Source organism: Festucalex cinctus, chromosome 6 (genome assembly GCF_051991245.1).
Source record: "Festucalex cinctus isolate MCC-2025b chromosome 6, RoL_Fcin_1.0, whole genome shotgun sequence".
NCBI lineage: Eukaryota > Metazoa > Chordata > Actinopteri > Syngnathiformes > Syngnathidae > Festucalex > Festucalex cinctus.
Genome location: NC_135416.1, coordinates 8,633,573 through 8,651,403, shown reverse-complemented (window position 1 = coordinate 8,651,403; position 17,831 = coordinate 8,633,573). Strand labels below are relative to the sequence as shown.

The window sequence follows — 17,831 nt, the reverse complement described above, 5'->3', positions numbered from 1 at the left end:
CTCCAGTAGGCCTATATAAAAGGACTCAACTCAACTTTATTTATAAAGCGCTTTAAGATCAGTCAAGGAATTAAAAGTATTAGTCGAGCTGACATTTTTTTGTCTTATTGTAAGGGATTTAAACAGTTGCAGTACATAACATCCATATGGAAAAGGACAGTGGGAGAATTTAAAAGAAATCATTTTTAGGGATTGGTTTTATTGTAGCTTGTGAGTGCAAGAAGACATTTAAATTATCTTATATTTCAGTGTAGATATATTTACAGGGTCTTTGTTATTTATTTATTTTGTGTGTGTTTGGATGAGACGCAGCACATTACCTTGCCACAGCGGGGGCCTATTCAAGTATTGGCTTTGTTCTGGGTCCCCCACCCCCAGGGGGTTAATCCGGCCTTTGGTATCACTATCTTTTCAAATCGTGCCATATACTGATGGGTCAACAGGTGTCGCCTCTGCTGCCGTGTGAAAACAAGCATTTGGGTGACCAGCCACGACATCAGCGTGGCTGTCATTCAGCTGCCATTGTTGGGAAAATAAACGCTGCAATCAGCATTTTCTTTTCCTGAGACGTTCAATAATATGGTAGTTTCTCTTGGTTAATCACTTTATGGGACGTCACGAGTCAGACGTAACGAGTGAGCATCCTGTCCCTAGGCCAGACTCTTTAAAAAGGTAATTAATAGAGTAAAGTAGTAGTAATACTGCTATTATCGCCTGTTGTGTCAGGGGGCGGGTCTAAGGTCGGGGCAGCCGCGGATTGGACGTCTTCACACCGCTCCAGTGGCACGGCGTTTCCGGTCCGCGTGTGCGCGCATGCGCAGTGACCCCTCTTCCCCCGTCTGATATTTTATTTACTCCCAAAACCAAGATGGCTCCTGTGAATGTGTCGGTCCCATAGCACATCGAGGATGCGAGTAGCTGCCGGAAAAACAACTTTCTCCCGACCGTCGCATCCCCTGGAGTCCGTTTCGTATGGTTGGGAGGAGGCCTCCACCTCCGCGTAGCCGCTAAGCAGCTGTTGGGGCTTCGCGGAACCGTCCTCAAGGCACCAATTTGGAGTAGTTTGGCCAAGTATCCTGGTCTCCTCCTCGCCGTGTGTCCGGAGAGAGGTGCAGGAAGGCGGCTCATCCAAATGGCCGAACCGAGAAAAGTGCAGTTTGTCACCCTGTCGGCATTCGCGGCCGGGGTCGCCTCGGAGTCGAGGAAACGCCGGTTGGAGGACGAGGCCGACTACAACTTAAGCGAAGACGACGACGAGGTCGTAGCGGTGGTGGCGGAAGGGTTGACGGAGACCGGGGCAGGAGGCGCCGCCAACCGCCTCACCAAAGCCGACGAGAAGGACAAGGCTGGATCCGAGAAGAGGGCGACGGTGCGACTCAACCTGCCCCTAAGCGAGCCCGACGACCGCGCCTCTGCCGAGTTCAATTACGGCGAACTCCTCCACAACCTCCAGGTACGTCCCCCCTTCACTTCAAGTGAACCGGACTCGGGATTTTATTGCACTTTGCCGTGTTTGTGTGGACTTGTCATGGCTTGGATAAGACAAGAAGAGGAGGAGCGGGGGGAAGTGCACCTTGTCCTTCCGTGGATGACCAAAGCAGAAAGCCAGCGGAGGAGGGGGGCTTCGTGTTCAACTCCCAACTCGGTCGTTTTGGACACCATTTGGAGTGGAGGCTGTCTGTGACACGACCGGGCTCGTTATGACATGGTGGTGCTGCTACCTGTGTCGCCGCCTCTCGCTTGCCCAGCAACAGTCACACAGCCATTAGAGGCGTCCACATGCCACATGCAGCAGCAGCCTCCTCCTCGCTGCTTGCTCGCTGGCCCTCTGGCTGCAGCTGAGAGATGAGCACCAGGATGTAGCATGTCACACACTCCACCTGGGCCCCACCACGGATTGCTTGATTTACACCACTGCAAGCCAGAGGTGTCAAAAGTGCTTCCACTTTCTACTTTACTAGAAATACAGATAGCCTACTTGTAGGAAGAAAAAAAAAAAAACTAAGAGTACTAATTCAACTCATTTATTTAAGTCAAAGGTGGGTAAAACAAGTTCAAAAGTACAGCTTCAGAAATGAACAGGGAGTTTGCAGCTTTACAAAACTTGACAGTATGTTAAATGACTTGTTAAAAGATAAAGACTAAAAGTTATCACAATTACATTATGTTTCTATATCACAATTAGATTATTTTTCTAAATTGTGCGGCCCTAAAGTGTTCACTATGACAACTTCATGAAATCTTACTAACCAAGTGTTGCATAAACAAAACAAAACACAGAAGTCAGTAAACAAATGCAAGTCATATTCCAGCAATAATGCAAACAAATCTGTGGTTCAAACTATGCATGTTACAGTAGCTTAATCTTATTACACTCCAGTGCAGTACATTTGTAAAATTCAGTTCAGTTGTTTTAACTTATTACGTAGAATACATTTTCATTTAATCATTTTGAAATCCACTGGGCTCCACAGTTTAAAATAATGGTTGCCTATGTTGTGTTTCATTTCAGCAAATATGACATCCTAATCCTACAGATTCAACAATCAGTGCTTTACAAACAATACAATGTCTTTGAAACTCTGCTGTGCATAATAATTTGGAGCAGTGCATTTGAGCAAAAACTTTTTTTGTTGTTGTGAAAAAGAATACTGTTGTCATTGAAAGGTTTGCTTAAAAACATTCAAATTATTCTCTAACAGTTGATGACTTGAAAATTTGCATGTACTATTTATAAAAATCAGAGGAAAACTTCATTTGCATAATAATGTGGAATTAGGTGTAGTGGTACTGGTTACAGCCTACAGTGGGTATATTTTTTATGTCATTTAAAATCTACCATGATATGCGATTAAGTGTTGACCTGAATTTATTGCAGTTAGTTAACATCAGTTGCATTGCATTGGTTCTAGCCGAAGGACAAACCTCCAAGTGTGACTCTGGCCCCTGACCCAAAGGACCCCTTCAACGATGACGAGAGGGAGCGACTGCAGGTGGAGGCTCTTGCGAAGAAGTTCGAAAATAAATATGTGAGTCATTATGATTTATTTCTGTATCATTTTTTTGAAAGCGTACAACTATATTTTTGTTTAAAAATTTTTTTGATACAAATACTCTACATTGTATACAATTGTATTAAAAACATTAGCCTAATAGCATCAGTCATTTTGGAACATTTTAAGAAAACAAGAAACAACACAACAAATTCAAAAATCAGGAAGCGTCCAATTGCCTTGATTGAGCCTTTTTGTCGGTTACCATGAATTGGATTTGCTAAGCTGTCAAAACAAAACATTTTTAGCAAGCGCATTGTTGTTGTTTTAAAATTAATATCTCATTAAGTTAAACATTTTTGGGAAAATATGGTATTATTTTAAAGATAAATAAGTTGAACAAAAATACATAAAAGTAAACTTTGTGTTGGCATTCACAAACAACTGAAAGATTTTACTAGCAACCTCTTATTATGAAATAACTAATTCACTTCACTTTGTTGTGTACAAAACAATGAATGCAGAGGCATCAAATAAGTGTTTTTTTGTGTGTTTTTTTTAAAATATTTGTTTCATTTCTGTTTGGAGTATGTTTTCATTAACTATCACCTTTTACACCTCGACTTATTTTTTTTATTTTTCTGTGAACGTAACGTCACAAAATGTTTTTCTTGTTCCTTCAAGAAGTAAAAAAAAAATCTGCGGTTGCCATGGCAATAACATCCAGTTGTTTTAATTATGATGATTTTACCTCATGAAATGTCAGTTACTCAGTTTACCACCAACAGGATTTTAAAGCGGTCTTTTTTTTTTAAACTGTATTATATTACAGTGGTCTCTCTGTATTCGGGATATAAGGATGGAGCTAACCCTTTTTCTACAAGAATCTCCTCAACTCACTTCATCAAAGTTCTTTGGCACATGATGACGCCCAAAGCTTTTTGGCGAAGCGATACTTTTTTTGGCCTGAAAACGAAAACATCAAATAAGCGAGTTTTTCAGCAAATAGCGCATATTGGATTCACTATATGTATTTATTTGCTTTTAAATGTTATGTCATCACTTTATTTGTAAGATGGGTTTTAAGCAGGATCCCTTCATGTGATTTGGGCATTAAAATGAGTAATGTTAATGTATTTATTGCAGGGCAACATGACGAAGAAGAGAAAGGACAGAATGCAGGATTTGATTGATATTGGATTTGGCTATGATGAGACAGACCCCTTCATTGATAACTCCGAGGCTGTGAGTAAACCCCCCTTTACAAATACATACTGTGTATGATGATCGTAAACTTTGCAAAACCACATTCCCTCCACTGGCATCACTGTTGTTGTTGCTGACTCATCTGTCGTGACGACAGTGACATTGACGCTAACACTTTCATTAAGTGGCACTCAGCTTGTTGCTAAAAAATGGTACATGACTCAACATTATTAGATGATATCACAGCTTGTTTTATGCTCTTTTTCAAGTGTCTGGCAGTTTGTTTATTTATTTATTTATTTTTTCGGCAATAGAAATGTCTTTGGCCTAGCAGGATTGATTGAAAGGCTGGTTTTACACTGAAAGGTTGAGGACACACGATTCAATTTTTTAGATATATTTTTTAGGACTTTCAAGTGGCGCTATTCAGATGTGGGTCATGGCAGTTAAAGGGGGAAAAAAATGCTTGAAATTGAATACCTTCGGATCAGAATGAGGTCTCTACCGAATGTGGATAAAAAGCCATCCAATGCGAGTGCAGCATAGACACACAGATAAGATATAGTATATAATATGTATTGGTGACATTTCCACACCTGCATCAGTACACACAACACAAATAAACACATAAAATGAAAAAGTTAGACCAAATTGTAATGCCTCACATGGGGTCAGGGACACAGCCACTCAATTGCTTCAAGAGACAATCAACTGATTGATCTTGCTTAATTAATTCACCAAGGATTTGCGAAGTTCAACCATGGTTGGAGGTCTGTGCTCCACTCAGGATGTTTGAGTTTGTTTTGTGTTGTTTAACCGTTAAAACCCAATGAACAACGGCAACAAACCGTTTTTCTGTTTGTCCGTTAGTATGATGAGCTGGTACCTGCCTCTTTGACCACAAAGCTGGGCGGTTTTTACATCAACACCGGGACGCTGCAGTTCCGAGCGGCCTCCGACTCCGAAGGCGAGGACGACAAGGTGAGCTAGCTCGTTGTCCCGTTTGCGCATCTCAAGTGCAACATTTGCTGAGTTAATTGATGTTATCCTCTCATAGCAGAACGCAAATGACAATAGTGAGCAGGCCAAGACGACGACGAAGAAGGAGCTGACCAACCAGGAAGAGAAGAAGAGCAATGAACCTAAACAAGGGTAAGTAATAATTCCGAGTATGGTTATAATGGTATACTTTTTTTCAAGTTTAGTTAGTTTTACTTTTTAAAAAAATAAATAAAAAATAAATAAAACAACTAACGTTTCCAAATAACTGTTTGAACCTTGTAAGGCCTTACAGCTGTAATAAAACAGGAAGAGGAAAATAAATGCAACCTTAAAAGCTTATAATTGAGAGAGACAGTTTTGCTTTAAAGGTGAAAAGTTTTGATAACATACTTTTTAAATAGATCTCCAGAGAGGGAAATTCCAGGGCGTGCCTCTGCATGATATTGATTTCAGATATTATTAGTCATTTGAAAGTGGCTCTGGATGTTCACCCATCGTAGCTACCAAGTCATGAGTAGGGACCTGTGGTTATGTAAATTACGTAACAGTGAGGTGGAAGTGCAAAAAAAATCATGTACACATTTTTAGAAATAGGAAGATAGAAGTTATTAAAAAAAGACAATTGTCTCTAATACAGTATGTTCCCTGTAAATCACGGTCTAATTGGACACAAAAAGCACGAAATGCTCGAACATGTCATGAAAGGTCGGTCCACTTTTAGCATGCTAATGAAGCCTGCGTGACAAGAAGGAGGCCCTCGCCTGCAACTTGAGGCAGCGGGCATGCTGACTCGCTGTCAGTCCGCAGCCACCTTGGAGAAAAGCGCTCCATTATCCACGCTCACATAGGCCAAATAGTCAAACATGAAAACAAGAGCTAAAAATAGCAGTGGCAGCCATTGTGTCTTCACGAGTGCGGAGGATGCTGGCTGGATGTGTGCGACAGCTCGTTCACGCTGCAGGTTAAGCCGACCTCATGCGCGCACCACTCATCTTTTAGGGTGTCGCTAGATCTTTATTTTTGCACGAAAAAAAAAAAAGGCAATCTGTTATAATCAATTGTGGATTAATTGTCCTGAGCATGATGAGACAAAATGAAGTGCACTACTTGCATTGATGGATCACTTTCAAATAGTTTGTCTTCTAAATTTTAATGATGTAGTAAAGATAAATATACAATTAAATAATATCTCTAGGCCATTTCCTGAATAATTAAAAAATAAAGGTAACTAAAATAAACAAAATATTAGATGTCAATTGTGAGCATTTATTTACATAATTTAATTTATTACTGCATAATACTTAATTCGTTGAAAATTTATTTATTTTTCCTCTAATTTTCAAGTTAACTAATGAGATGATGTATATGTTTCACATAATGGATGGATGAATATATTGATATAACTGAATTAATATAACGGATGGAGTTCAATCTATATTCCACAGGTATCTTAAAAAAAATGTACTCACTGTTTGACTGCCTGTGTATAGTATATTGACACTATTAAAAGTTGTTTTCTTTAAAGCAATAGAATTACATCTCTCTCAATGAACTTCTAAATAAAATAAAATACTGTATATAAATAAAGTACCATTCAAAGAATGAATACATTTTCTGGGATTCCCTGTTCAAAAAATCTTAATCTTGCAGGGCTGCCCATGACAATTTACTTTTTTTTTTGTTCATGATATTGCATTTAAATTCTGAAAAAAATGTAAAAAAAAAAAAAAAAAAAAGCTAAAAAAAAATGTGATCGAGGTCTGAACCCTAAAAATCTTATTTGACATTTTCAGTTGCTTTTTTCTCAAATCATCAAAGCAGTTTGTAATTTGTGCTTTTGTAGCTATTTTGGGATCTGAATTAAAACGTAATGTCTTTTTGAACTATACTAGATGATAGCCAAGTTTTGTCGTCATATTTTTGGCATGTTCAAAATGCGTAAATTCAAAAAGCAAACTTCCCCAACAGAGTGGCAGCTGTCAGCCTCCATCGGCCTGAGAAGAAGAAGCGCAAGAAGCTGATGAAGGACTCTTTGTATTTGGCCGCCATGTTGCGCCGCTTCACAATGGAAAAAGAGCAGATGAGGAAGAATAACCTCAGCGTGGCTCCCGCCGGCCTGGCGGGAGGCGTGGCCAACAAGCCGTGCGCCGCCGACGCGGCCAAGCACCTGCTGGCGTCCGACTCCGCCCACCCGCCGGTCGACGGCAACGCTGCCCCCGCCGTTGCCGCCAACAGTGACCTCTTGCTGGCGGACCTGACCGGCGACCCTGCCGTGATGTCACTGCTGGGCTCGGCCAACGAGAAGGAGCTGCAGGATCTCCTCGGCGACCTGGACTTCGGCTTGTTGGACGGCGAGCAGCACGCCGCGTCGACGGTCAGGGAGAACGGCATTCTGGGAGTCGGCGCGCCCGGCCAGAAAGGAGGAGCGGGCGGGGGCATCCAAGGGCGAGGCCTGGGGTCTTCCAGTGGACTGTTCTCTCCGCCGCCGCTGCCTGGGGGGCTGCCCCCTCCTCTCGTCAAACGCATCGAGGACCTGCGGGCGGTGAGTCATATGTTAACTAGGGATCATGTAACAATATCCAAACATCATGATACGATATTATCACGATATGAAGCTTACGATATGATGATGGGGAGGTTGCCGATATTTAAAAAAAGGGTATAACATTGAAAAAAAAAAAAAAAAGATCTCAAACTAAAAAGCACAATATTGTGCTGTTAACTTGTACATAATAGCAATGCATATAAACCACCTACAATCTCTAATAACAATATTGAGGCGCTTACTTGTTAATGAGTTCCTCCACATAGTGACTGGGTTCACAGGCATATTACGTTCCCCTTCATCTGACAATTAGCGTAGATTTTAAACATAGAAGGGCCAAAACATCCCTAATGACAATTAAATTGCACTAAAAAACTAGCCACCAGAGGGTGCTAGAATTACCCAAATGGAAATCGACCTGACTTTTTTTTAACAGATGTGTTCCTTTTAAAGGGATACTTGACTCATTGAGCCATTTTCAGCAGTAAAAAGTTAATATTTTGTCTATAATTAATGTGGTAACTCCATTATTTTTCACGTACAGTTAATACCTTTAAAAAGTAATTTTCTACTTGCTGTCGACTAATGATGACATCACCTGTGCTGAGGAAGTAGCTAACGACCAATCATGGCTCAGTTTATTGACCAAACCCAGAAAACAGGTGAGCCATGATTGGCCGTTACCTACTTCCTCAGCACAGGTGATGTCATCATCATTCGACAGCAGGTAGAAACATTACGTTTTAAAGGTATTAATTGTACATGTAAAATAATGAATTCATCAAATTAATTCTGGACAAATTATTAACTATTTCACTGCTGAAAACTGTTCAATGAGTCAAGTATCCTTTTAAATATCGTGAATATGACGATGACGATATTGTGGCAGTTTCAATATCACGATATCCCCGATATTTCCCTTATCGTTACATCTCTATTCTCTAATGTTAACGAGGGCAGGTGACGCTAAAACAAGAGGGACAAACTGTTCCATCAACACCAGTTCCTCAAAACACTCTGTAGTCTATCATTAACCTGCTTTTTGCTGACTCAGCTGTCCCCCCCACAATTTCCCCTCCCACAGGCTTCTCGTCAGTTTGATCAAGAGGGCAGAAAGAAATTTTTCACCCTGGACATGAATAACATCCTGCTGGAGTGAGTATGACAAAGCGCAGCTCTGCTGCATGGCCAGCAAAGAGCCTCACGAGGCTTTTGTGCAGCGCCGCCGTCCGCTCGCGTTCTCTCCGTCGCTGTTGAATTGACCGTGTGTCCTCTGTTAGTATCGAGCTCCAGGTGCAAAAGCAGCCTCCCGACGTGCGCTCGGGCGTCTACGCGCACATGGAGGCCTTCGTGCCGTGTAACAAGGAGGCGCTCCTCAAGCGGCTCAAGAAGCTCAGCCTCAAGATCCAGGTGAGGGCGGCTCAGTGTGACAACGGACCCACGCCGACGCCGACGCCCAACAGCAAGGTGCTCGCCACACTCGACTCTGACTTTAAGATCTGTGCCCGCCTTTTTGTCTTTCATGTGTTTTGCACAGTTGATGTTTCACATATTGCCGCAATCCTGTGAAAAACATTTAACTCATTCACTCGCAGCCATTTACACTGAAGCAACCCCATTCACTCCCATTTGTTTTACTGGATTTTGACTGCTTTTGCAAGGTCCACAGAATATTCTGTTCTATTGCTATGAAAACATGGAACCTCATCTTTCATTAGGGAAAAAAAAGTATTGTCCCCGTTTCCATTTTGCAGCAATTAGCATTAGAATATTGCTAAGTTTCATTATTATTCACAAACCTGTTGAAAACAGTGGCAAAAAAGAGCTTGTTGCAAATGGCCCTGGATGATCTCTTATACTCTTCTGCAACCTGGTGGCCGTTTTTTTGCAATAACTACCATTGCGTTAAACAACCTCTTCATGTCAGAAGCTCTATCAAAGCCTTCTGTATGCTCTAGTATAAAAAACAAACAAACATAAATACGTCTTTGGGAGTGAAGAACAAAGTATTGAAAAACGTATTTATACGTCTTTGGGTTTGAATGAGTTAAATGGGAAGTCAACCTTAAACATTTCTTGACAATAATATGTTATATGTGAACTAACTAGTCTAAACATGATACCCTGAATAATATTACATTTGTGGAATTAAGAGTTATGAAGCAAAATCCAGCCATTTGTATCTATCTCAGGGCCAGCCATGTTGCCACTTGCTGTCAAATAAAGATGACATCACAGTGGCTCAGGACTCCAGCAACGACCAATCACAGCTCACCTATTTTCTGAAGATGAACTGTGATTGGTTGTTACTTGAGACCTGAGCAACTGTGATGTCATTTTCACTCGATAGCAAGTGGCAAAATGGCCGCCTTTTGATATTGATTACAAACTGCTGGATTTTGCTGCTTAACTCTTGTTCCACTAATGCAAAATTAACGAAAATACCATATTTAGCCTAGTGCGGCTGCATAGAACATATCTTGTCTTTTGTTTTTTTTGTTTTTTTATAACGTTTCTGGGATACATTCACCTTCATCCCATAAACACACACAAAAAAAAAAAAAATGAACATGTTTTTTTTTTCCCCCACAGGGCATAGTTGACGTAGGAAGTTTACATCCCAGCCATCCATTTTCTATAGCACCTTTTCTTTTTTAGATTGTAAGGATGCCACTGTGTAATGTAACTATTTTACTGATTTTATATTTGTGGACATAAAATATATATATATATATATCTATATATATCTATATATATATATATATATATATATATATATATATATATATATATATATATATATATATATAATTTTCAAATGATTTGGCCCCTGTGTCAAATTGAAAAAAAAAAAAAAAAAAAAATCTAATATGCTTCTCACTGTACTAGACCATTGTGCTACTTGTGAACACATCCCTAATGTAAAAAACAAAACAAACAAAATGAGACCATTATGAATTTAAGTGACCTACTGTACAAGCTAATAAATAGTAACCAAAAATATATTTAAAATGACCTCCATTTAACACATTTGCAGTGCACCTGGAAGGAAAAGTGTCCGAATTTTACATGATTACATTTTTTTTTTTTTTTTATATTCTCCAGCTCATGGCCAAATGTAGTCATTCCAAAAAATGGATGGGAGGATGAATGATGTTCATTTTTCATTTTGGCCTTTGTCTCCACCTGACTCCAACTGCACATATTCACTGATAATCACTAATCACCTGAGCTGCTTTGTGAATAACAATGTTTGGACTGCAGCCTTCGACTGTAAGCCAGCCCTTTTATTAGAATGCCGTCGACAGCGTTGCAGTGACATCAGTCAAGGTCCGCAGCTGTCACGTTCCTGAGTTTCCCCACTTTGTTTCTGCCTCGTCAGCTCCTTTCTATTCCCAAATGTGTTTGGCGTAGGTGGCAGACTTGAATAATGGCCTCCGCTGAAAACCGGTCAAGCTTTTGTTGATGAAACACGTGAATACAATCCTGCATACATCTAACTGCAGCCTCCCTCCTTCCTCCCTCAGGATGACAGGATGCAGATGCCGCTGCTGGAGCTCAAACTGGCTGTGTGCAGTGTGATGCCCGAGCAGATCGCCAGGTACAACATGGACTGCATGGCCAAGGTGGCAAAGTAAGTTGAGAGTGCATGTTTTTGCAGTTTGCATTAAAGTAAGGGGTGTCGAAATTAGTGTCGTTAATTTTGAGTTCCTTTAACGCCACTAATTTATTTTTTATGCACAATTAATGATCTCACCTTACTTGGAAAATCTGTACTGGGGGAATTCCAGTCACAACGAAGCAGACACATCCATGTCAAAATTTAGCAGATATAAATTTAATAATAATGCATATATTTGTGGAGACTGGGCTCAAGTTGTATTATACAATTTTAAAACTGTGCAGAATTTCATGTTACTTCATGTTAAAGATTAGATTGCTCTTAATTAATATAAGAAAAATGCATTAAGCTCTCAATAACATATTACAAATGCAATTATGCCATCTAGTGGCAGAAAAGTAACTACAACACAAATCAATATCACACTCGTTTTTACAGTACCGTACCTGCACATCTTTTTTAAGTTTAACTAAATTTTATGAATTATTATGAAATTACTGTATCAAGGGCTAAAAGATGCAGCCATATTTCTGAGTTTAACATTTTTTTTTCCACTTTTATGTTGCCAAAGATTATGAAAAATATTTTATTGTACATTTTTGTGTACATTCAAAACATATAACATCTGCGATTAATTGTGAGTTAACTATCGAAGTATTGCAATTATTTCCGATTAAAAAAAATTGAATCGCCCGACACCCCTACTTTAAAGTTTCTATTTTTTCGGATTATTGTCATAATACAAACTTCCTATCCATGCTGTCAGGCGGAATACAAAATTGTTTTGTGTCTTTCCACCTACATGTTATATTATGGATTTCACATCTATGTGAAAATTGTCAATATTTTGTGTGGCCACCATGAAGTTTTTGTCTTTAGTTTGAAGATTAATTTATGTACAATATTCTGTTTTTACGTTCTTGTTGTTGTGTGTGTCGACATCCCTGTGACTGTGTGCATATGCAGGCAGCAGTCGGAGGAGGGGGAGAAGAACGGCTCAGAGGAGGAAGATGAGGAGAAACCCGGGAAAAGGGTGATGGGTCCACGCAAAAAGTTCGTCTGGGATGACAAGCTTAGGTATGAACTGGACCACATTGCGTTCGGCTTCATTTGAAATCCAAGACAAAGATTTTGTTCTTGGCGTCCGTCTAAAATGTAGAGTTTATTGTACGTGTGTGCACAGGAGTCTGCTTTGCACGCTGGTGCGAGTGAAGCTGAGCTGCTATGACATGGAAAGCCAGTGTTCTCTGTCCGTGGAGGACTACCTCAAGGCCTTTTTGGAGAACGAGGTCAAACCACTGTGGCCCAAAGGCTGGATGCAGGCCAGGTCTGTTTGGATGTGTGTCCGTTTCCTGTTTACGCTTTGATACCTAACGAATGTCACATTTAAGATCGCAAGTCAGATTATTGTCTTGGAAAATGTCTTTGGAGTATGTTGAACAGTCAACAATAATTGTAATAAAATGTCATGTGAAGTTTTAAAATAATAAATAGGACAAAGGCTCAACATCGCAGTTATAGTACTTGTTTTAAATTCAGGGTCTGTTTTTCACATGAATATTTACTGTAATTATGACTTCTACATTGGCATAGGTTAGTCTGGCATTTTTCAATTTATAGTACGCACAAGCTTGTCATTGACACCCTGTGGACTGAGTAGATGAGGTGTTTAAAAATAAATAAATAAATAAATCAAATACAAAAAAATGCAGACACAGCACCCTCAGCTGGACAAACATTAGAATAACACAATTTTCCTCTTTGTCCTTACGTTTCTAAAACTTTTCAACAACAACAAAAACTACATTGGTGTTGCTGCAATTAATTTGATTTGACGTTTAAGAAAAACAATGCATATTTCATGTGTTTGTTTGTTTTTTCTCCCTTTTTGTGTGTTTAGGATTTTGTTCAAGGAGAGTGTGTCAGTTCACATTCACCTCACTGGAACCCTGTGAGTATTTATTTCTCCCGTGTCAACTGAACGTGAGCACTCGCGTCGAAATGATTGTCAGCGTTTCTTGTCGTATTCTTCTTTCTAGAGCGAAGAGGAGAGTGCTGCCCGGTCCCAAGGCCAAGGCCAAGGTCTGTCACACAACTGTATGTTTATATTGACTTCTTCACAATAGATCACCAGTGAATGTAGCATTGTATTTATTATTTTGTGTAAGTGATCATATGAACTTGGGGGGGCAATATGGCCAAAAAATAAAATCTCTCTCTTTTTTTTTTTCTTTTTTTTTTTTTTTTCTCGCCTGTCATTCAGGGCAATTACAAGATTATAATTTTAATCGATTTTAATCTAATAAACCCAACAAACATTCATTAAAGTTTTTATTTATTTATTCAAAAATAATTCCTGTGCAAAATGTTCAGACAATAATGTATACGGATTCAAAATCAATTTTGACATAAACCAAACATTCATAGTCTGCGCTTAAATGCCACAATTAGTAGTTGGTACTTGGTAGCTATTATTATATTATATTATATTATATTATATTATATTATATTATATTATATTACTGCGATTGGTTGGCAACCAGTCCAGGGTGTCCCCCGCCTACTGCCCAGAGCCAGCTGAGATAGGCGCCAGCACCCCCCGCGACCCTTGTGAGGAATAAGCGGTCAAGAAAATGGATGGATGGATATATTATATTATATTATATTATATTATATTATATTATATTATATGTAATACATGTCTTGAAACCACTCATCCAGCATTCTGCCACTTGTGCAAATTTCCAACTTACAATAACATTTGGATGTACATAAAAACAACAGCTTTTAATAATCCAGAAGACAAAACTCAATTTCACAATTTAACAAATTCTCAATGACCCAGTTTTTAAAATGACGAGTAAACGTGTAAAACACTAGCATAGATTTATACAAATCAGTGCATTTTGATATTTTTCTATTTTTATCAGTTGTGAGAAATCCAAATAACATGAATAAATAACATTCATTATTCATTGAATGAACAATGAATAAAAATTATTTCAGAAGCAATAATCAGGAGCTAAGAAGTAGCTCTCGGATGAAAAAAAAAAAAAAAGTCAGAACGGTGAGGCAGATGCGCTAAATATTCATCTGTTTTCTGAAGCTTAGCCATGATTGGCTGTTTGCTGAGCCCTGAGTAACTGTGATGTCATTTTCAGTCGACAGCAAGTGGCACAATGGCCACCCTGAGATGGATAAACATGGATGGATTTTGCTGCTTAACTCGTATTCCACAAGCACAAAATTAATCAGTATGCTGTATTTAGACTAGTGGGGGCGCATAAAACATTACTATTGTCAAGAAACAATTTTTGATGTATTGTGTGTACTTTTTATGTGTCCAGGAGGGCGTGTGGGTCCGCAAACCTCCGCTCGCCACGCCCCCCTCCCTGTGCGCTCCCGCCTCATCAGCTTCCTCGGCGATCTCGACTCGCCCGCCGCCGCTGCCGTCGCCGTCGGAGCTCATCTGTCTGTCGGACTCTCTGGATGAGGATCTGAGCGCGCCTTCTCTGGACTCCATCTCGCACGCGCTCGCCCTCCTCAGCAACGCCGCCAAGGGCCTCGGCGCCGCCGACAGTCCCTTGTCGCCACCGCCGCCGCAGGTTCCCACCTCCTCCCCGCCCCCCGTTACCCCCCACTACCCCTCACAGGCCACGTGCGTCGCCCCCGCCAAGGCGGTGTGCGCGCCGATGGCTGCTTCTACCTCCTCCAGGGCGCCCTGCAGGCCCGCCGACGCCACCTACAGTCTGGTCAAGGCGGCGGGCGCACCCAGCCAGAGACACGTAACCGCGACGACCGCCAACAACAGGCCAAGCACCATAATTGGTGGCAAGATGCAGCCGCACCCTTCCCCGTCACCGCCAAAACAGCGCCCCCCGCCCACGCCGTCCCCTCTGATGCCCCCCCATCATCAGAAGGGCTTGCCGGTGGGTACCTTGGGGGTCCCGCAAAGTGTCGTCAAGGGCGGGCCCAAGTTGGGCGGCGTCAGCAGTAACGGCGGCACGGCGCCGTCGTCCTCGCCGTCCCCGCAGTCCCGCCCCGTCTCCACGCCGCACCCTCCCACCTTGCCGTCCTTCTGTCCTGTGTCGTCGCCGTTGCCCGTGTGCCAGACCGCCCCCGCCACTCAAGGCAAAGCCCGCACCCCGCAGGCCCAGCCCAACTTCATCACGCCCATGCAGGCCACGCTGACCAAGCCCTCCCACAGTACCAACTCCTCCCCCATCATCAAGCTGACCCCTCGCCCGCCGCCACCCACCCCGCCCCCCTCCTCTTCATCCTCTTCGTCGCCCTCGCCGTCCTCTTCGCCCTCGCACCCACCCGGCCCCAAACACCAATACTCCCCCAAAACTTTCCGACCGCCTTTCGGCATCACGGGTAGCGTTCAAGGGACTGCGGCCAAGCAGACGACGGGTGCCTTCACGGGGGCGCCCAAACCTCCCGCCACCGCCGGCGCCCACAACTCCACCGGCAACAACAAGAGCTCCTCGGCCATCACAAACAAAACGCCGCCACCATCGCCCTCGGGGTCGGCCAATCATGGCCAGAGACGGAATCTGGTGGGCTCGGCCGGACCCAATTTAAAAGTGGGGAACGGCTGGGCGGCGGCGGGAGCTTTGGCCACACCCCCCACGACATCACACCTCTCACAGGTAATTTAAGAAATAGATTTGAAGAGCACATTAGAGGTAGGAAGAATTAACATTCAGTGCATAAAAAAAAAAAAAAAAGTCTACACACCCCTGCTCAAATGGCAGGTTTTTGTGATATAAAAAATGAGAATATTAGAAAAATATTCATAAAAGGAGTGTAGATGGTTTATGGTTGAAATGCATGCCTGTTGAAATTTTCCTGGTGGACTGGTGTGCAGCTGTGAAAAGCTCCGTCATCCATCTTGTTTCTCAGCAGTCTTGATGTGTCCTCTGGTGCGCCTTGCAGGTTTCTGCGGCGGGCGGCCCCCTCCTGGGCAGCCCCTCCACGCTGCCGCTGGGCTTCGGCATGCTGGGCGGCCTGGTGCCCGTCTCGTTGCCCTTCCAGTTCCCCCCGCTGCTCAACTTCAGCCCCCCCGGAGCCCCGGGCCCCGCCGGCATGGCTTCGGCCCCCGGCTCCAACTCAGGATACCCCCTAGCACAGAGCGACCTGTTGGGTGAGTGCTGCCCCAAGGCAAAATGTTTGACACAAAAAATTTGTATGTTTGTATGTGTTTATTTTTTGATGAGAGGGAGGGATGGATGGATGGATGGATGGATGGATGGATAGATAGCTATGATTGATAGATAAGCTAGCTAGCTAGGTATGATAGATGGATAAAATAAGCTAGCTAGCTTATCTATCTATCATAGATTGATAGCTAAGATAGATAGCTATGATTGATAGATAGCTATAATTGATAAGATAAGCTAGCTATCTAGCTTATCTGTCATAGCTATATCTAGCTTATATATCTATCATGGCTATCTATCATAGCTGTCTAGCTAGCTATGATAGATAGATAGATGAATGGATGCATAGATAGATAGATTCTCCTCATCCTCCATTTTGTGTCCCCTCAGAGCTGTACAAAAGTCTCCAGTCCGGGTCGCAGGCCGCTCTACCTCCTCACTTGCAGCTTGCTTTCTCAGGTAAGACTTTGTCTCTACTCATGTCACATAAAAATAAATAAATAAATTAGCCAACCTGTTTGTAAGTTGTTGTCCCTCCAATGAATAAATATTTGGTGCTGTTCTGTTCTCCTGCCATCAGACACCAACCAAAGTCAGGGCGGAGACAAGCGGAAGCCAAGCCACTGAGAGCTGCTCCATCGCAACAACATTGGACTCTTTTGATTGACTGATGATTGGGCCAATGGGATGCCACAGAGCTTTTTATCATCTTTTTTTTTTTTTTTTTTTTTTTTTTTTTTAAATTAAATAATTCAAAATGGACCTCGGTGGACTTTGGCACACAAATGAACTTTCTAGAACAAGAAAGAGCAGGTGAAGAGAAGGCTTATTTTAATTTTAGTTTTTTTTTTGTTTTTTGTTTTTTTTTGTCAACATGTTTACATCAAGCGACCTTGATCACTGTGGAAGGAGAAGACGTGAGGATTTCTATTTAAACGGCGGAGTGGAGTTTTCAACAAACAAAACAAAACAAGAATGAAAGAAATCTGATGCTTATTTTTCCTCTTTGTGTCCCTTTTTTTTAGAGTTTTTATTGTCGCTTCACTTCCTCCTCTTCTTTCTCGCTCCCACTGATGACTGTTAAGTAGTAGCTTAAATTATAAATATTGATAAATTATTTGTAATTTACACAGGGACATGTGATATGCCGTGTGCGTGTGCGTGTGTTGGAAAGAGATGTATGTGTATGCGTAGAGAAAAAGCAAACAATATACTGTTAATGAATTCCATATTCTCCCGACAATACGGAGTCAACGTTGCACAGGACGTTTTTATTTTATGTTGTTTTTTTTTTGGGTGCT

General features: G+C 41.7%; 1 protein-coding gene across 2 annotated transcripts; it reads left to right on the top strand.

Moving 5' to 3' along the window:
- Nucleotides 1–864: 864 nt before the first annotated feature.
- ubn2a (ubinuclein 2a) lies at nucleotides 865–17,252 on the top strand. Of its 2 annotated transcripts, none has more exons than XM_077525086.1 (17): nucleotides 865–1,453; nucleotides 2,913–3,029; nucleotides 4,140–4,238; nucleotides 5,070–5,180; nucleotides 5,260–5,351; nucleotides 7,170–7,743; nucleotides 8,831–8,901; nucleotides 9,027–9,213; nucleotides 11,274–11,380; nucleotides 12,335–12,445; nucleotides 12,552–12,695; nucleotides 13,269–13,319; nucleotides 13,408–13,450; nucleotides 14,716–16,020; nucleotides 16,307–16,514; nucleotides 16,921–16,989; nucleotides 17,111–17,252. In XM_077525086.1, exons 1-17 carry the CDS (start codon nucleotides 1,133–1,135, stop codon nucleotides 17,155–17,157), a joined length of 3,657 nt encoding a protein of 1,218 aa, XP_077381212.1. In that variant the 5' UTR covers nucleotides 865–1,132; the 3' UTR covers nucleotides 17,158–17,252. The 2 variants fall into 2 exon arrangements, with proteins under 2 accessions (XP_077381212.1, XP_077381211.1); XM_077525085.1 differs by having other exon boundaries at nucleotides 5,257–5,351.
- The last annotated feature ends 579 nt before the right edge of the window (nucleotides 17,253–17,831 follow it).